Genomic DNA, 21,536 nt, shown 5'->3' on the forward strand with positions numbered 1-21,536 from the left:
TAAAATATTAAACGAACAAATTAATACTTTTTTGTATATAAAATTTCACAAACCTATGAGAAAAACTTGAAAGTCTGTTAGTATTCCAAATTAAAGATTAGCGATTCGAAATTCGGAATGCGAATTGTCAAACATAATAAGTTTTCTCAGGATCTACTTTTCAAGTAAGATATATGTATGTCGTGAGTATGAATTGTCTAAATAAATCGTGAAAAGACATCTGAATTGTCCGAGCACTTGTCGAAAGTAGTGTGTCCTTGAGTAGTACGCACGCATGTGCTCTCATTCCGCGCGATACATCTATCATCCGTTATGGGATTCAGAATTCAGAATGCAATGATTGGGCCACGAGATTCGCGTGCGGGCGTGAAAGTATACGAAGGTTTCACCAAGAAGAAGGCAGCGGGAAATGTTTCTGCTTTTGCACCCGCAGAAGCAAAACTGCGCTCGCAGCGTACGCAACTCTTGCACAAGGACCAAGGAAGAACGACTTATTCAATCAAGGAGAAAACTGTAAATATCTAATCGAGATCATATATTAGAAGTATAAATACGAATGAAAAATAGAAGCAACAAATAATATTCATTTATAAATAAATATATAATTATATTATAAAAGAAACGTGAAAAAAGTGGAAGAAAATTTTTTACAAATAGAAAAGTGAAAAAAAAACGAAAAGGATTTGTTACGAGATTAATTAGTATTGAATTAATATAAATTAATTTCATTAAATATTTATTAAGTGTAATCAATATTTTTAACACATGTTTATCTAAAGATTTCACGTGGAAAGACGGGAAGAAAAAGAAGATTTCCAATTATCCAGGTAAGATAATTTTTCATAAACAAATTTCGTAGAAGAATATAAAAAAGGAAACTATCTATTCCAAATGAATGTGTATAATCTATAATTGTTACATAATTGTTACTAACAAAAAATACCTAGACTTATTATTAGGTATTTTTATTAGTAACAATTATATAAATAATAATATAACGTTATATACTTTCTGAAAAAATATTCTCAGGAAATTTATTAGGACTCACAGGTTCTGATTTTTAAAAATTCTTCCTTTGATATTTTTGTTTTTATATTATAAATTATAAATATATATCTTTGTTCATATAGTCAATGTTTTAATAAAATCTTAAATATGCAGTACATATTTTTTATTTTAATTTTTAATGATAAAAAATGAAATTGTTATGAAAGTTAAAAATTTTTATCTTAATGAAAGCTATTCACTTTTTTCAATACATTTGTAAATCTAACGCTTAAAACTTATGAATTTTTGTTTTTTCTTCCTATGAGAGAAAAGTGTCAAATAAATTAGAAAATGTGTACAATAAAAAAAATTTATTTTGAAAAATTCTACCAAAAAAAATCTTTAAAATATTCTCTTTATTTAGAATTTTAGACAAAAATTTTTATACAAAACCTGGAAGATCACGGAAATATTAGGGGATTTTTTTTACAAGATTTGACTAAACATCCTGTATAGATAAACTTAACGATTTAATTAGACATTAATTTATAAGTGTGACGTTAAAAGTAAATACAATGCTCGTGACGATTAATTTAATAATATTGCTAATAATCAGAGGTGCTATAGAGCACCTCTATAAGAATTAAATATATATTACATAAGATATTACCTAATCAAAAGAAAAATGCTATTTGCGAAAAGAATTTAACAACATTTTTTCTTCCAAAAAAGCTTTATCACACGTTTCCGAGGTAAAGCGAATGAGATAAAAAGAGAGAATGCCAGCGGAATCGTCGATCTATTGGAGCTCGGTCGACTCCCGAAAATCGACCTCCGGTAGTTCCGGAAGCGACGCTGGCGGTCGTCATTACGTGGACCCGTGGGACCTGGAGAATTACGCTTATCTACGTCGTCACAGCGTCGCCGACGTGCCGCGCCGAACTCGACGTCCTCTCACGAACGAGCGTTCCCCTCGCGATGCGCGAGCATTCTCGGAATACTGGTAATACACGAGAGAAATTCCGACATGTAAAATTAAAGGTCTGCAACTACACATTAGGCTACTATATCAAAAGCGAAAAAACGTAGTGAGTTTTTTTCTCACTCTATATATCGAGCGATATATAATTTACAGGAAAGAAATTTTTTCATACTAGAAAACTAATGTACGTAATTAAAACGTCTCTTTTTTAATAGAGTGTAGATTCAAATATTCATATTTAAACTTATTAATTTATTATTAATGTTATTTCTATCAATAATAATTAATTATATAACATTTAATATTAAATATGAATTGTGCATGCAATAATAATTTATATAACATAAGAAATTAAGAGAATTTGAAATAAATTAAAAAAGTTTAGTTTATATTTTCTTAGGAACTTGAAAATATTAATCTGAAACTCTTAAGGTATAGATCAATCTTTATAAATTGTTAAAAAGAATTAGATTATTGGTTTAATTTCACGATCATTATATCACATTTTTAAAATGAAATTTGATAAGTGTTATCGTTCTCTTCGTCTTTTATTGTTATTAATCAATTGATTTCTGAACGAATTTCCCAGGTATGCCTTACCTTCATTGAGAGAATCAGAATATGATAGTTCCCCATACGCGCAGGAACTGTACCGTAGACCAATTAAGCCAACAGACAATGGCTTCTATTATCAGCAAGCTATCTATGAAGATGAGGGAATGGATTATACTGCATCGTTTCCGGTTTACACGCCTGGATTATTCGGTAAGGTTCGTCTATACTAGCTCGGAATCATCTGGAAATTATTTAATATTTTAACATTTTCACAAATATGCTTTAGTTATTTGTATTTTAAAATATAATTATTTAACTTTTTTTACTGTATTTTTTTTTAAGCAGCAAGTATCAGTTTATTTTTTTCCATAAGTAATATCATTTTTTAGAATATAATATTGAATATAATTTTAATATAATTTTGAGTGATAAAAAATATCTATATCTTCTTACTTGTATTAAAAAATAAATTATGCATTCTTTATAACGCAATATACCATTTATCAACTGTTTAATTTCTCGTTTAAAAAATTTAGTATACTTTAAAATGTAATGCTTCAATTATAGACTGTAAAATGTATTTCAAATTTTAACACGAAAATCTTAAACATTAATCTAACAGGATAATTCGATACGATTTATAAAAATGTTGAACTGGAATTAAATTATAATGCACTTGTGTGCGTTAATATTTTGACAGATATTAAGAAATTGTTTAAAAAAAATGTAGGCTGTCTCTATCTAATGATTGTATGTCATTGGAAAATAGTGTGAGTTTAATTCTGTAGATTTCACATCTTACTGAAGAAAAAAAAAACAGAACGGTCAAACATTTTCCATAGTTTTCCATAGTTTTCCATTTGAAATGCACTTCGAGAAATCGAACGATTTCTATGGTCCGTAGCACGTTAGAAAGTTTTTATACGTGCTGTCGTTACACTATAATGTCTTATGGCGCGACACGATGTCGCAAGAATTCTCTATTGCGATGCGTTCGAGCGCAAATATCCGTACATCAATGTACGAATCGATCTTTACCATGTAATTGTAATTTTCATCGCGTAGACTTTCTCTCCTAGATATTAAATCGTGCGCGAAATTTGTAGTGTTCACGTATGTGTACATCAGTTGTTCTCGGAAAGTATTATAATAATTGAGACGTTTGTGCGAAGTGCAATTTTTTTTTTTTTTCTTAAAGAGGCTGTAAAAGTATATTTGTGACATCTTTCAGTTTTGTATATTCTATATGAATTGCACAGCACGAGAAGTACAGCGCGTAATAACGTAAAATAGCAAAACATAATTTTTAACGTAATTTTTATTCTCTTTGAGAATTGATTGGTCATACAGTTTTATATTCAAATTAATTTTGAAGAAAATGTAAATATAAAACAGATATATTGAAATACTCACTAATTTTGAATTGTATATAAATCTGTCTTTATCTCCTTTCCTATTTCTTTTTGATTCTTTATCTCTATTAATTTATATAAAATTTATTTGTTCAAGAAATTTCGAGACATCCTCCGCAAGAAGAAAGATGCTTGCCATATGCAATTCACACAGATAAAGACAGATATATAGCGGAAACGATCTGCCCACATATTGGGCATTTAAACACATATGGGCACTTGAAGATCGACTACACAAACAGCTGGAACTCACTCAATCGTCGGATTAGGAAATAAAAAGATTGGCTTTTCTCTCGAATCAGAAATGGATATGAAAGATGAATTACTTGATGATAAGATATGTTATATAAATATTGTATTATTATATGCTCAATTAAAGCTTTTAAATAATTAAGGATTTCTCATCGAAGAAATTGCAATTAAGTCGTCTGTATTGTCATTGTTATTTATTAGTCAGTAATTCACAAACATTATTTTGTTTTCGTATGTGCATTGAAGATTTAAAAAATTATATTGCATTAATTTATTTTATTAATTTGTAATTGTATTACTTTTTTATAGTTTCTTCGTTTAAAACACGTAATAAATGAAATATTAATAATTATATTTATAATTATTATAAACTATACATATATATGTACATTATAATTATATTATACTTAAAAATTTGAAAATTATAATTGAAACTGAAACTCTTTTTATACATATATAATAATTAATAAGTATAGTGTCCCTCTTTAAATAACGTCAACCACAGTTTCGTCATCTTTGTGAAATAATTTTCTTCTCTTATGGACGATTTTAACAATCTCTAAGGGAGGTAATCTTAAAAAAAATAATAATTTTATATTAATAATATTTTTCTATCATATCGTTATATATACAGTTTTCTTTTCAAATTTTCAGATCTTGAAAATTAATAAAATATTTTAAAAAAAAACTTTTAATATATTACAGTTATTATGTTAAAAAAATTTGGAAAAGATTAATAAATTATTATAATATATAATTTTCCCCTACATTTGAAAATTTTTTTATGTGCAAAATTTTTAGATATTAAAATTATTTTCTCGACAACAATTTAATAATTATCTAAATTAAAACCCGAAATTAAACAAAATAATTATTCTTACTTGGCGCCTGGTTTTTTCATTTTTTCCATATTTTCATCATTTATCAAAGCAGGATGATTTGTATTCCACAATCTATTTTCCATTCCGTGGATCTTCTTTGATGCTACATTTTGCTTCTTTGCGATAAACAAATAGAATTTATACTTTAGAATATAACGTGCTAAATAGTAAATTTATAGCTCAACTAAAAAAATAAATAATTACTGGTTTATATATAGATGAATATCTTTCTTTTTTTTTCTTTGTCTCTTTGTCGCACAAGTAGAGAGAATTTTGATAATGAATAAACGCATATATAACAAGAAATTAATAATTAATACCAAAAGCAATTTTGTATCCGCACCATCCAAAAGACGTTTGTACTTCAAAATTTCATCCTCGTGACGTTTATCTTGCGACATTAATTGTTGTTTGTGCTTACTCTCGAGTTGTACAACTTTCCCACGCAAAAAATCAATTTCGTCCTGTAATTTAGAAACTGCACCAAACTAATTTTTAGTTTCCATTTTTCTATTTTTTCGTGAACTTTTGTATCAATTTTTTTAAATCACATTTTATGCAATTAATTTTTCAATATATACATAATTTTTATAAAGATAACATTCTTTAAGTATTTTTGCAAAAGCCCCTCAAAAATTCAAAGTTTTAGTTATAACTTTTCCATTATTTATGTAGACGAAAAGATATACACAAAAAAATTGAATATTTTTTTTACCTTTATCATTGTTTAGGAACTTATCATGTTCTTGTTCTCGTTGTGTAGCGATTAGCATACAGTGCAGTTTTTCGTTCTCCTTCTCTAAATGATCCAAGGATATCTTGTACTGTTTTTCGCGGTTCATTAACCAACGAAGCATTTTCTTTTCTTTGTTCTTCATCGTTTCCAATTTTTCGCGCTCACATTCTAAAGACCTTTGTTGCATCTCGCTGAAAACATACAGCGCGGAAAATTTCTGCCGCGCATAAAGATCTTATGCCTTTTATTCTTTTATTAAAATTATTTTTTAAGATTAAATTACATTGATCTTCCATCTCATGGCATATACAATATGTATACAACAAAGATATTATTTTTAATGAGAAAAATAATAGCAAAATATATCTGTATAAAAGAAAATAAAGAAATTATTTTATTTTAAAAAATAGATCCAACTCCAAAAATCTTTCAAATTTTAATCATTCAATCAATTTATACGATCATGATAACGAAAGTTTAATTCAAAATTTAAATTTAAAAAATTAGGATTTATGATATTTATACAATACAAGGATACAAGGATTAAAGCAAAGATCATTGCATATTGTCATCGTCATTAAAAAAATTTTAGTCATAATCATAAGGCCGTAAGTAAATCAATCAATCACAATTCTCACAATAATAAGAATATTTGATCGCGACCGGTCGGTTTGTTTACAGTTTTTCGATCACGACAAAAACTTTTCCACGTGCAATGGCATTAGAACAGAATAGAAAATTTTATAATATTTATATGTACTCTTCAATTTCCATCTTTCAATTTTTTAGAGATTAATTATTTTTTTTGGGGGGAGAGAGGGTATCTCTTTAGTGTATCCGAAATACATTATTGATCAAAATCTATAGATTATGGAAGTTAGAATGTCTGTTTTTATAACCAAACATAAAAGGTACAGTTTTTCACTTACATCGCGTATTTCTCTATATTTATCCAGAAGAACCTGAAGATCAGAACGCAACATTTGACTATAAGCCATTGCGCTGTTTTTCTTCTTTTTTTTTCTTCTACGGATATTTCTTCTTCCTATTACTTTCTTCTTTCTGATGTTGCGCGCAAATATTTTCAATCATTTTAAATCATCTCCACAAAGTAATCGAAAACTAACACAAACTGCATCACAAATAGTATTTTCAAGGGTGCATTCAAAAATCCTATTCGTCAATAGTAAAATTTAAGTGACCAATCAAGAAAAAGAAGGAAAGATCTTCTTGTCCTGATTGGTTGATTCAATGATACTCTATCTTACAGATAGAATTTCCGAATACATCTCAATTGAAACTACATTTACATGTCTCCCTTGATCAGGGTTAAAACATTCGTAGTTCTAAAACTGACCAATCACAGACATGTATTCCAACCAATTACTATTCTTCTGAAGAATGAAATGACTGTGATTGGCTAATAACCTTAGAACTACGATTATTAAACTCGATTAAAGGTAAACTCAGATGATTTTATAATAAATCGTACATTAATACTTCCGATATCTAAGGTCTATAAATATTTTTGATCGAGTTTATTGTACATCTTATGACTGTTCCCACGAAAAATTCCTTCTTCAAAATGTTCCCAAATAGATAGCTAAAAATAAAGTGTTAATAGGAAATATTTTAGTAGAATTATATTGAAATATTATTACAATGTTAATAGAATAAACGTCATTTGTCTAAAAATAGAAAACTGAAAACATTTATTGAAAAATCATTTAAAAAAGTAAATATAAAATCAATTTGTCTAATATTCTTATATACATTTATAAAAAATTATTTATAAATGCTAGAGGTTACTCAATTCAAATAATAAATTAATATAAATTTTAAAATTGAATAAATAAATTAAAAGCAAATCATGTATATAGATTATTTAAATATATTATTTAAATATAGATAAAAATTAATATAATTAAATTTAAAATGACTAAAAAAATTAATTATAAAACGATGTAAAAATTATGTGAAAAGTCGATAATCTATTCATTTTATATTTGTATACAAAGCAAATATAAATAAAAAATAATTTAAAAAATGAAATATATTTGCGTGCAAAGTGTTCTTTGAAGAAAAGGAACCCTAAAATAAAAGTTTTATCAGGATACGATAGATAGGATATTACTATTATTGTTATAAATAAGAGAGAGAAAGCAATAGAAAAAAGAAATCAATGAGTTAAAAAGATTTCGTTTGAGACGAGAAGAATCCTTTATTTTGAACACTATGCCATTGTAGTATGTTAATAATAGGCAACTATAAAACGGTATTATATATATAACATATATATATATATAATACAATTGCGATACATTTTCCATAGTGCATCAATCTGAGGATCTTAAAATCCAGGTATGTATAACATTCAAGGCGTGAGAAAATTCAAGAAAAAAAAAAGAAAAAAGATCCATGGAAAATAAATAACATGTATATTCATTATCCAAGGATCTAAAAATCTTGGTGTGTATAATTTATTTAAATTCGTAAATATCATCCAAAGATGTAATTTTTATTTATGCAATAGAATGAGCATCCAAGGATCTCTCAGAAAATCAAGAGCTCAACCAATTCGTGGATTCAGAAGTATCCCAAGACAGAAATTTTTCCGATAATTAAAATTCTTTATACATATACTTTACAAAGTCCACTTTGTGTAAATTTATAATACTATCTATATGAATAATATATGACTCTATATATGATTATATTATATATATTGTATATAATATATATAATATGTATTTATTATAATTATATATATGATTATATATTATATATATTACATATGATATATAATTACATATATGATTATATTTACTATATAATATATATATAAACTATAGATAATATCTTAAAACAATCTTCTAAAACTTAAATAATTCTTGAAATTTAAAAAGTCAATAATATCTAATAGCTAAAAAATAAAAATCTAAAAAAGAAGAAACATTTTAAATATTTCAATTTTAATAAATATTTGAAGATGTAATAAAATTTTATGAAATTTAGAAGAAAATCATTGTAATCAATTCATTTTTAACAATATGTTCTTGTATCTCGGAAACTAACGACAATAAGCGAGAAATCAAAAATATATAATGTTGTAAAAATTTAAGCAGAATCCAAATCCAAGATTTAAACTGTTTAACGCAATTTGATATTGACATATAAATCTGAGAGTCCGAGGATTTTATGACTAAACGGAATTATATATAAGATGCGCAAAAAAATAAATCTAATAATAATAATAATAATAATAATAATAATAATAATAATTTTTTTACAGAGACTCGAAAGACAGACTGTGAAAAATACAAAATAGTCTTCGGAGCTTCGTGCGTGCCATTTGTGATTTGGTTCGTGTACATACACCTTACGCACATTATGTCATTATGTCAAATAAATAATTGTATAATTAATAGAGTTTTAATTAAATGAAACAGATATATCTCTCTTAATTATACTGATATCGATATACGTCCTTGTGACTTGTTTGTTCGAGGACCCTGTTAACCCTTTCAAGACGAAGTTACGTTTCTCAATAAGTATTGCTTCGGTCAATTGTACAAGGCCACAAATTTCCCAAAATTATTTTGTACATTAATATATTTTCTCATTTTTTTTCTAGAAGATTTTATTAAAAAAACCTGGTAAGAAAGTTTATTTTGTGAGACTGATTTATCAACACTCAATATCACCAAGAGCTTAAAAATTACTTCTCGTTTCCATGTTTTTTATGAGGAATTTACTTTTTATTATTTCTTATTAGAAATAAGTTGGGATTAATAAATTTTTTTATATATATTCTCCTTAACATAATGATTATATTAATATATGGATTGCCTCGGAGTTAAAATACGTAGGAATCTATGTAAAGAGATTCCTATGCAAAGAATCTTATGTAAAGAGGGGAAGGAAAAGGGGACTGTATGATGTTAAACATTTTTTTTAAATTGTGTCTACGATTTTTTTTAGAAAGGGTTAAACATGTCACTCATTTTTTTTTCTAGAAAGGGTTAAACATGTCACATGTATCCTTTTATCATAATCACCAAATGTACACACTTCCTCACATACTTGCGCGAACAAAAACGCATTTGACGAGTAAAATTTCGTTACAATGAACTCCGGATCGAGCAAATTGAGATCATTGTTCTGAGCATAAGCATTTCTTATAATTCATAACCATCTCACATTTTTCAGCGAATTCAATTAAACTGTGCACTAATGTGCTCAAAGGTCATCCTATACAAATTTGTATTTTACATTGTAATAAAAATAGAAGTAATAAAAAAAGAAAATAATTAATACTAAGAACTATTTTTATTTCAATAAATGAATAATGATAATAATATTAATATAATTAATAATTAATAATTTATATTATTGTAATTATTTTAATATTTTAATTAGTTATATTTATATTATAAAGTATATGATAACCTTTAATGTACATCAGTGTGAACTAATCATTCGAATCATTCACATCAATCAAATTTGCTGTTAAAAGCAATTCTTTTTTTTCTGCCACATATATGTTATATTTTCATTTGAATAAGAAATAAATAATTAAAATAAATTGAGAATTATATATAATAATTAGCAAACATTTGCAGAGCGCTTTGTCATCTGATCTATATGTCTTTTCGACATAACAATGGACAGATCAAGCCGCCTAATTCTCTTTGATTGAGAGTCTGACCATTTTCGACTTTGTATTAATTGATTTAGCTCGAAGAATATTAGGCTCGAATATACTCGAATATAATATTTCCTTTTCATTGAAGAAATCTTGTCATCGAGAATCGTTTGGCGCGTCATTGAATTACAACCACGCGTACAACAATCAGCCATTTTTGCAGAATGTATCAAAAGATTGAAGCGAATTCTTTAACAATTATTACTAAACACTATCACCGTACACACATACATACATACACATCCATTCGGTATAAAATCTAATAATGGCCAGACTCTCTTCTTTCATCTGAGAATCATTCTAAAGCTTTGTCTTATGTATATCAAATAGATTAATATTTTGTACCGTCGAAGAAAAAATAGACATAGTATATACTGCGAAACAGTAAAGGACCATGTTATTCTTCGATCGATCATCATTTTTGTAAATAATATCTTTTGTCATTGCAGCGAAACTTCACCGAGTAACCAATTGTCATAGCGTTGGTTGTCATGCTTTAGGAAGAAGTTTTAAGTACAGATTGACCTGAGATCGGATGACTAGCATTTTCGGTTGTTATTAGCGCCGCTGTGACAAACGCGCAAACGGTCCTGGCGACGTAGCCGTTTGCCTTTTGCCTGGCGTACCTTGTTGCTCCTTTCCATGCGGGTCCTCTTGAGGCTTTGAGTCGAGTGCTTCTGCAACACCTGCACAGATAAGAGTAGCGAGTTCTTGATTTAACGACGATTTATATTATAAATGTTTCCAATCTTTGATTACAAATCTTAAAGATGTCAAGTTTACCTCTTGAGCTCGTTCCTGGGCGGACCGGAGCTTTTTTCCAATTCTAACTCTGTTAATATTATTGCTATCTGATGGGGGCAGTCTGTCGTTGTGGATGGCTTGCAATTCTGCAACAACTCTACGCGACAATTCATCGATGTTACTTCGGTTTAGACTGCTGTCCAAGGACGTAGATACAGTACAAAGTGCGGAAGATGTGGAGGACGAGAGATCAGCTGGCGGCGCCGGGGGGATGACGTTTTGAGAAACGTCAACAGTTTGTCGGACATCGACGTCCTTTTGGCCCTCTATCCATCTGTCCGGCGAAGGGGGCGGAGTGTCCGGAGTGACGGGAGGGGACGTCCCCGACACGACGGAGTAGACGGACATGCTAGGATGCTCTATCAGCAGATTTTCCATTGGCGAGGTTGCCACTTTAATGGGTCCTTCTTGTGTGAACACTGCCGGTGGCATTTCATACCACGGCTCCTCCAGCGTACCCTCAACTGGCAGAAAAGGAAAGAAAGCGCATAAGCATATAATTAAAAATTATCATATAAAATGTTGTAAAGTATAAAAATAAAAAGAATAAAGAAATTGGATTTAAAATTCAAAAATAATACTCATGAGAGAAAGAAAACGAGAGATAAAGGTAAAAAGAAGAATATTAGTATAATACGTAGTGTCGAGTATACATACGTTCGATAGATTCTATTCGCAATAAAGATTACAGAAATAACTGCAGATCATAAAGTACTTTACTATATACATAAATGAAATCTGTCATAGATAAAACATGAATCAACGATAAAAAGCCAATTGATTTGTTTCATAAGCGAGATCCCGGAAGTACTACTACTGGTTTATTAATTCTAGTGTAAGAAACTTATAAAGAAATTAAATTAATAACATATGATTAATGGGATGACAAAAAACGTAATTATCATACGTTTATCACACGTAAATATAAGAAAGTCTCAATTAGAAATTAAAATTAAAATAACATAATTAAAATAAAAATTAAAATAAAATAATCTTTCTCTTCTCCTTTTCTCTCTCTCTTTTTCTCTTTTTGTTTATTCTTCCACATATATGTATATATAGTTTTAAATAATTTACAAAAAAATGATAAATTATGTACCAGTTCGGTCAATGAGGATCCATTCATCGTCCTCGACCTCCACTTGCCTGAATCTCCGCATTATTCCTCGTGTTCGAGGATCCTCTTCGAGTGAATCTTGCGTGCCGGAGTAATTACTCCCGAACAAGTAACCGACAAAATTACCCAACATCCTGATCGTCCGACGTCTGTAACACAATAGCGATTCTATGTCAATATTGTTTATATAAAAATAAATAAATATAATTCAGTTAAAATAATTATTTATTATTTATAATTATAAAGTAAATATATTATAAAGTAATTATTTTTTAATCATTATTTTAAACAATATGTAAATAGTAAAAATAAATATTACAAATATATACTATAATATACTATTTTATAATTTCAGCTTAATGCTTTGATATGTATAAAAAAAATTAATTTAAAAGGCATTATATATATACAAGATATATATGAGAAATATTGCTAATATTTTTTTAAAAATTTACAAATTTGCGAAAAACACGAAGAAGTCTTATCATCGTGCATTTTTAACAGAAAATATGAATAAAAATGTTATCCACTTTCCCTGTTGATTTCATATTATACATAATAATGCTTTTCCAAAGTAGTAATATATTTTCAATTCTCATTCCTTGATTCAAGACTTGTACTGTTTATCCCGGAAAAGAGGAGCAAGGGGGCAGAAAATCGTATTCTTAGATACCAAAACTTGTAAATTCTTGGATCCCTGTATTTTCACTCTAACTCTATTTCTCTTTTCCACCGTCTCTCTCTCTCTCTCTCTCTCTTTCATTCTGTTGTATAATCTTGCGTTTTCGTGGGCGCGCGAGCGAGGTGATCACAGGCGACCTTGATCTCGAATTTGCTTCTCTCTGGCTAGAAGGGCAACGAGTCTTCTCTCAGCCAGTAGTTTTCCTCGGTGCATAACCACGTGCCAATTATATAATTACAAGTATCCCAACTGACACAACGTATACGCTCATTTTCTCGATCTTATCTTAGTCCAAGTACGTCCTAAGAGTAAATACTCTTTCAGACTTATTATTAGTCTTGTTAAAGTTTGAATACGCACTCTGTCGTACATAAATGTACATAATAGCTCATTGTGATATGTTTAGATCAATTTCATTTATATATATGCGTACTTAGATATAATTAAATAGTTATATAGTAGTATAAAATTAGCTTCAAAGGTTCTTTCAATGTAAATTTAAAAAATATATATTTTTTTCTGCATCATACAACACACAAATGACAGATAGACATACTCAATATGATAATAATCATTGGAAATATTATATATATTATATATATTTGATAATCTTCCTAATTTTCTAGATGTTGAGATGACATATAAATGTTTTTATTTTCCGTTTAATAAACGAAAAGAATTTATATTCTTTGTTAATTGTAATCGAAAAATTATTAATATACTTAAATTTTCGAAGCAAATTCATGTAAGAAAATAAATATGATTTAGTAAATGCTAACAAACATAAATGCTAATAATAAATTTGTAATAGCTAGTGGGGAGTAAATTAAAAATAGAAGATTCGATTTTTCTTAAAGACAGCATCTATAAATTTTTTGAAAAAAAATTTACGATTGAATGCAAATAGTTTTAGAACATCCTGTAATCAAATCATGACATTGGACAAACGACATTTTTCTAAATAATAAAAATAATAATAATCATTAACTCTAATAACAATCACATTTGTGTGTGAGTGTGATTATGCATATAAAAACAAAAAAAAAATACATAAGTTGTATAATTTATTCTTGCCATATCATTCTGACTTATTTCACAATTGACTGAATGACTCACGTCATTTTATAATCCGAGTTATTACCAGACTAACGATAATAACATCTAAAAGATTAAAGTATAGTTAAGCTTCTTCTGTTCTGTGTTCGTTATGCCAACATTTAATTAATACAAAATTAAATTTAATGAATCGTACAATAACAACGTATCGGTCTCGAAGTAGCTTTGCCATCCTACTGATACGTCTCTAATTAACAATATTTTTTAAAGGAAAATTCTCATCTTGAAAGATATATAATGCAACAATAAGATATATAACAAAGACAAACTCGTAAAACTTTCTCCCCTTTCCCTCGCTCCTTCGCTCCCTCTCACCGCTATCTCTGTCTTTCTCCCTTACCCCCTCCCTTTCTCACAGTAATCACAACTTGGCGTCCTAAAGGCAGAGTTGTTTCGTCCTTAATGTTTATATAGATTTCTTGTTTTGTTTGTATTTTTTTCGTCATATGTACTAAAGTTAATATAAAGATTTAAACAATAATAGAAATCCGTTAATAAGAAATTTCGAAGTATTGGTTGCTCCGATCGATTTTCTTGATTGTTTCCTCTCTCTCACATTTCCTTATCAAATGCAAGAAATACACTTTTATATCAGACGGCAATCTTATTCTTCTCGTTTCCTCAATTTCGTCATCTTTACAAAATCGAAATAAATGATTCATTGACGGAATAACAATTTTACGAAAATTCGTAAAAATGGCTCTGTGATCTCTCTTTCACGACCAATACTCCAATTTGCTGTTTAATTGCGTTTGCGAATTTTCCTCGCAGATACGCGCGTGTCTACACACACACACACACACACACACATACACACACACACGCAGGCCATACGCACGCATCCTGATCGTGTAAAACAGTTGGCTACACGATAAAGAAAGTAAATAAATTCGACGTCATTTCGCTATCGTCCCACTTGCCCTCGCGCATGAACGCCTCATTTTCCTTCCTTTCCCGAATTTCCCTCGCTTTCTCGTACCGTACACCCATCGTACCGTGGCGTAGCTCTTTGAGGCTTACACGTTTCAACTACACAACACAATCACGAAAATTATCATTATTCGCCAAGACTTGTCTCGCTTATGGACTTTATACTCGTAGTTTTCCTTTCTTCTCTCTGGATTCTCCCTCACACTTGGTTCGCGTCAATGACCCCCGAAAAAACTACGACAATCACAAAAAAAAGCCATCCTTGTCATAAATTGTCATCGTCGTTGACGTTTTGGTCAGTTACGTCAAAGTACGTGTCAACTCCGAAATGTACTGTCATCGACACACACGGCTACACAACGATACGAAATTAGAAAAGTGACACGTTTAGTTTTAACGCTTTACGTATAAAGGAGAGAGAGGTACACAAATAAGAAAAAAAAAAAAACATCGCAGAAAATTATACAGAAAAGCTTACGGAAGCGCTTGAAACTCGCCTGAATAGTATCGCGTTTGAGGAGCCGTGGTAGCAACTGCTCGCCGTCAGCTGATTTCGACTGTTGGCTGGCTGGCTGGCTGGCTGGCTGGCTAGGCGACCGATTACGAGGTGTTGTGCGGGGGTGAGAGGCGGGGTTAGCGAGGAAACGAAGGGGAAACAGAGGGGAATAGTTTCGTGGAGAGGGGCCCGGGAGGGAAAGGAGAGGAGAGTTAAACGCAGCAGAGTCGGACAGAAATGAGTTGGCTGGAAGAAGAGGGGATTTTAGGAACGAGAAAATCAAGGTGGAAGGGGAATTTCCCTCCACCCCCCCGCCCCTTCTACTTCCCCCGCCACCGATCATCGGAACCGAGGGAATGGAGCGAGGGCGAGGGTTATAGCGTAGAAGGGAAAGACAATGTCAATGTATGGGTGGGAGGGGGTGGGGTAAGAGGGAAGGGAAAAGGTGGGGTGATGCTTCATAGAGCGATGTCAGGGGTGTATTTTGACGAGTGTAGCTTGATATAGATCCGCGTAGTCGATACGTTGTGTTAGAATAATGATTTTTTTTGCCCTCTTCTGGCTTGCCTCACCTCTCTTAAAATGCTGATTCCAATGGTTCTTGAATTAAACGATTAAGAGAGATAGCCTTCTGATTTTATTTATTGGTGTTTTGATCTTCATTAGCATAGATTTTTTTTATAGAATTATTATTCGATGAATTATTTGATTTCACAAGGAGCCTTTTACATCGAAAAATGACCAAATTTTAATGTAAAAAAAAAAGTAATAGATTTTGAATTTGAGACTTAATAATATATTCTATTTAGTATTTATAATGTATTTTGCATATTTATTATGATCTTGAATACTTTCGACAAAAGATTTGAGATTGTTTATATAAACTTTATCTAAAAGTATATAATCTTGATTTTTTTAACTAAAAATATGTATTTTCAATGGTTTTGTGATAAGAATTTATAAGATAAGATTATTCTCATTTTATAAATTCCGAGATGTTAAAATAAATTTTATGATTACTTTATGCATTTTTTTCTCTGGAAAAACGTATTAAATTCTCAAATAGTGTATCATATCTGGCATCACATTGCATCATATTGCATTTCCTCGTTTCGCAACTCCTTTGCAGACTATTTGTCTCGTCTAAATCTTTCCCGAGATTTTCTCATATCGAAGCTTCGACTTTGCATGACACATCGTTAATAATAACGGATTTAAAGCCTATTTAGAATGAGCTGCTCTTCCGAAACAGTTCCGTATTTCTTCTAGTAATACAATATACATACTTACGATTAGATTTTTTTTTTATCTAAATATATATATTAATGTGTATATCTAATAACTTGGATATTTATAATATTTTTGTGTTAAGAACTCAAGATAAGATTATTCTTAATTTCTAAGAATTTTTTAAATTATTCTTATTTTATAAATTCCAAGATCTTTTTAGTACATTAAAAATATATTTTACGATTATACTATACTTCTTTATTATTCTTATCTCTTGACTTTATTAATATCAAATCCTCATTAACTATATTTCAAAACCATAACAATTCTTATTTCTTCCAGATTCCTTCCATTCTAAATGCAGAAGACAACGACGGGATGCGAGTTTTGTTATTAGATCGATATTTTCTTTGTGTGCTGCTGCGATTTTCGGAGGTGCCAAAGCGCCAGCTTGACAGATGCGCAATATTCAGCCCTGACGGCGACGCAACCAATCGAAGGTGGAAGCTCGCTCAGCTGGTCGAACAGCTGCCGGTTTCTGGCTCCCTCGCGCGTTGGCTACAGAATCGCATGTCGTCATAAGCGCTGCTGGCCTTTTAAATGTCCGACAAAAGCCTGGACTCTCTCCGGGTCGGGCGCGTTCTCCCAGCGACCGGCTGTCTTCAAGTGCGATCCCACAATCAGCGCGTCCGCCGCGTTCGCGTAATTGTCCACGTTGTCCAACGTCACGCCCAAGTCGATCAGCAACGGTAGTCTCGTCGTCACGAAGTGCTCCCGCACTTCTGCAAATGTAATACATACGCCGTCTCTTTCTCTCACGTTTCGCGAATTGAATTCAAATCCTTATCACATCATACCATCGCGACTCATGATCTCACCTCGAATTATTTGGTTTCTTCTTTTTTTTTTTTTTATTTTATTTTTATTATGCTGACGTACGTAAGCTTCTATGCTTATAGCTATGATGTCACTGAAAACCTATATAGTATCACTAGTATATATAAATATATATCGATATCTTTAAATCTGGAATTCATACTCTTCAGAGTTTATTTTTTTTTTATTTTTTACTTTATTATGGAAATTACGAATGCTAAGATTTAACCGTTTATCAATTTTTTATACATTTATAAAAGAAATGGAAATTTTATCATTGAATTTGATATAATTTACATACACATGTATATTGATATTTGCACCTACAAAAATAATAGTATATCCTTTTTTTTAGAGTCATATCATGTTATGTAATGAAATTCAATATAAGAAAAGTTTAAGAATAAAAAAGATACCTGAAAGATCCTTTACGCTTACTTCCTCTCCGGTTGCGTTACCGGTTAATATAACACTGTTGGCTAAAACAAATTCCGCAGCTTTTACAGTCTCCAACAAGCTTACATCGGAAGTAATCGCGTGCGAGCTGTAAAAATATCGGAGAAAGATGACGAAAAAAATAGAATGTTTACGCAAAGCTTTATTTTTGCGACATAAAATTACAGGGGGGCGGTGGGGGGGAGGAGGGAGAAGCATAGCGTATATATTATTATTTCTTATATATTTAACACTCTCAACTAAAGAATTTCCAAACAGATTTGTTATATTGTTATTAGTGTTTTTCTTTAAATTATAAAAAAAATTCTTTTTTCTATTTTAAATTAGCTCAAATTATCTCACCTGTGTTTTTTCTTTACATTAGCAAAAACGAGAACGTCATCTGCATCAATCTGTCTTCTGTATCTCAATAAAGTTCCGGCATTTGCATCTATAAAGCCTTCATCAGCCATGTGGGAGAAAACGAATCCTTCGCCTCTAATAAATTGCAATTTCGTAGCCTTGGCAACTGCGATCGCTTCCTTGTTGCACCCTGCGAGAATCTATCAAAGGAATAGTCGATCGTTTAAAAAATTTAATAATCTTGGAAAAGTGACATGCAAACATTAAATATAAAATAATGTGTCAAATTTGACGTTAATAAACGATATTAGAAAAAAATTGATTATCAGTAAATCAATAACTTAACATTAAAGTAAATTGGTAAACTTAATATTAATTAAAAATTGTTAATAAATTAATATATCTAGTATAGATGATTCCACGCGATATATTGATATTATATTATAATTAAACGATAAATTTAAATCTACTTTTATAGGTTTATGTATGGCAAATATTTATATACCTAAATTTATATCAAACGAAAATTCTATTTGTTTATAAATATATAGACAAATTAACGATAAACGATCGAATCTTGCTCTTAGCATTCATAATTTCCATATTCTTAACGTTTTAATTTTATTACACAAGTTTAATGTAATTAGATAAATATAAAATCGATATAATCCAGCAACAGTCTAATATCAATAATTTTAATATATCATTTAGATAACAAGCTTTGCATTTAAATATAAATTTTACTCGAATTTAAACGAGAAGAGAAGAAAAAGAACATTATATAATATGTGCATGCACGCGTACGTGTGTGTTGAATTTTTTACCTGAATGCCACATGCGATATTTTGCGGCACAACTTTCTTAACTTCTAAACAAATTCTTGTTATCATAGTTGTGATCTCCGGTGACAGATCTCTTTGCCTAATGTAGGGAATATCATGCATATTTTCGATCAGTATCCTGGAATACATATATGCATTCAGATCGATGTACAATTTTCGCAAAATTTCGTATAATCAGAAAAAGAAAAATCACAAAATATAAAAAGTTACAGAGATTTATACTTTATTCATTATTTATATTTTAAATTGTCAATTTTCTGTACAAAACATCTTTGCAATTTTAATCTTTAAATTATAAATTCGTCAAAGTAAAATCCATATTTAAACATTAATTAAAGATTTCATAAAATTTGATTTATTTGGGTTTTAAGGTTTAGTTTCAAAAACATATTTTGAAAATTATCTTGTAATTTAAAAGAACTATCAACCTGATAACGTTTATAAAAGAAAATGTAATTCGCGAAAAATCCATAAATAAAAAATAGATTCGATAGAAAAATTCAAAAAAAGTTTTAAGAATGTTTCATATACACTACGCAAAAAAATTAAAGGGCCACTTTCTTCCATATAAAAAAAGGTCAATTTTTCAAAAGTTTTTTCAAAAATATCGAATTAAAATAATCTTAGCACGATTTTATTAATTGGGTTTTAAAGAGCAGAGTTTTAGCTTTAATTTCTTTTTTAACGAATGTTCTATAATTTTTTTTCGCCCAGATATTCATTATTAAAGCAAAATCAAGTCATTGACTTTAAATGCTTATAACTAACTAGTAAAAAAAATGATCAAACGCTTTTTGAACACTTTTTTATTGATCTTATTCCGATTATTTTTAAGGAAGTTAAAACTACTTAAAAATTGGTCTTTATTTTTATGGAAGAAAGTGGCCCTTTAATTTTTTTTCGTATGTATAAATCAATATAAATAATATTGCAAAAAGAATTACCACGTTATATTTCGCGTACATTGATGCTTCTTTTATTGCGTTTTCTACAATCTTCTCGGAGCAACCTTTGTATCTTGGCGTTTCTGAATGCACACATTACACATTTCACATACATATTTCTTTTTCTAATCTGCTAAAATATTTCTATATCTTTAAGAATGTATCGTGAAGAAAAAAAGGAGAAAACAAAACGAATTCGCTGATTATTAATCATATTTGGAATTTACAGCGATTAAATCATAATCTAATTATAATCAAGTTTAATTATACGCGATCCAGAAATCGCACTATGCGCCAAAGATTTTGAAAAAGAAGTTTCGTATATATATATATATATATATATATATATATATATATATCGCGTATAATTAACCTATATATACGATATATACCAGGGAGTGCTCCCACGTGTACCATTGCTATAATTGAGCAGGGTTGTGGAAATAATTTCCGAAATCTCAGCATCTCACAGACGATAAATAGCTGCGGATGCTATCTACTAGCGTATATGTATTAATATCTATCTAGCATTGCCTAACAAAGCTAAACCAGTACAACAATCGTTATATCGCGACGAAATGTTGACGAGCGCAAATCAGCTGACTGCTGATGTTTATTTGCTTTCTCTCTCTCTCCACGCGCGCTGAACTCTCGATAATCCTTTTTCTTTCTTATCATGTTTCTTTGTGCGCTTCTAGTGTGCCTCCCTCGATCACGTGACATTAGATTAGGCCAGTTTTTTTGTGTACTGATATACAATGTCGAAGCCATATGTATGCGTAACAAATACAAAAATATTATAAGCGCTAAATAAATAACTTGATATTAGTCAATTCATGCAATATGTGTAAATCTAAATGTTTTAAAGGAATTAATATTTAAGAAATAAGACATAAGATAATTTTTAAAAAACAATCTAACACACACAGATGTCCCTTTCATATTAATCAAGCACTATACTTCGACATGCATGCGCGTACAAAATTGGCTGTTGATTTAAAAAAAAAAACAGCTTTTTATTAAAATGCCAAATCGTCGACTTTTTAGTAGAAAGATTGAATTTATGAATACATTTCATTTGCTTTAATATAAAACTAAAACATAATTATTACAAAAATCGACGTGTTTAAAATTTTAATTTCTGAGTTTTTTTTACAAATATGTAACACACATGTGTCTAGTATATTTATT

At 29.7% G+C, this 21,536-nt stretch overlaps 3 protein-coding genes across 6 annotated transcripts; 1 reads left to right on the forward strand and 2 right to left on the reverse strand.

Annotated features, from left to right (window-relative positions):
• Positions 1-422: 422 nt before the first annotated feature.
• Positions 423-4,429, forward strand: LOC140664018 (uncharacterized). The gene is made up of 5 exons (XM_072888705.1): positions 423-513; positions 780-827; positions 1,720-1,990; positions 2,559-2,734; positions 4,034-4,429. The coding sequence occupies exons 3-5, from the start codon at positions 1,767-1,769 to the stop codon at positions 4,210-4,212; spliced, it is 579 nt and encodes a 192-aa protein (XP_072744806.1). The 5' UTR covers positions 423-513; positions 780-827; positions 1,720-1,766; the 3' UTR covers positions 4,213-4,429.
• Positions 4,430-4,671: 242 nt separating this feature from the next.
• LOC140665564 (uncharacterized) lies at positions 4,672-7,547 on the reverse strand. 4 transcript variants are annotated; one of them, XM_072891827.1, is made up of 6 exons: positions 6,735-7,547; positions 5,785-6,022; positions 5,413-5,547; positions 5,274-5,317; positions 5,070-5,182; positions 4,672-4,761 (listed from the first exon to the last, which is right to left on the reverse strand). In XM_072891827.1, the coding sequence occupies exons 1-6, from the start codon at positions 6,801-6,803 to the stop codon at positions 4,674-4,676; spliced, it is 687 nt and encodes a 228-aa protein (XP_072747928.1). In that variant the 5' UTR covers positions 6,804-7,547; the 3' UTR covers positions 4,672-4,673. The 4 variants fall into 4 exon arrangements, with proteins under 4 accessions (XP_072747928.1, XP_072747919.1, XP_072747946.1 ...); XM_072891818.1 differs by having other exon boundaries at positions 5,070-5,185; XM_072891845.1 differs by lacking the exon at positions 5,274-5,317 and having other exon boundaries at positions 5,390-5,547.
• A 454-nt stretch (positions 7,548-8,001) lies between these two features.
• On the reverse strand, positions 8,002-20,424 carry LOC140663093 (uncharacterized). The gene is made up of 6 exons (XM_072886990.1): positions 20,346-20,424; positions 19,384-19,519; positions 18,560-18,759; positions 12,414-12,580; positions 11,294-11,778; positions 8,002-11,196 (listed from the first exon to the last, which is right to left on the reverse strand). The coding sequence occupies exons 2-6, from the start codon at positions 19,501-19,503 to the stop codon at positions 11,050-11,052; spliced, it is 1,119 nt and encodes a 372-aa protein (XP_072743091.1). The 5' UTR covers positions 19,504-19,519; positions 20,346-20,424; the 3' UTR covers positions 8,002-11,049.
• Between the last annotated feature and the right edge of the window lie 1,112 nt (positions 20,425-21,536).

The sequence above is a fragment of the Anoplolepis gracilipes genome, chromosome 1 (genome assembly GCF_047496725.1).
Source record: "Anoplolepis gracilipes chromosome 1, ASM4749672v1, whole genome shotgun sequence".
Lineage (NCBI taxonomy): Eukaryota > Metazoa > Arthropoda > Insecta > Hymenoptera > Formicidae > Anoplolepis > Anoplolepis gracilipes.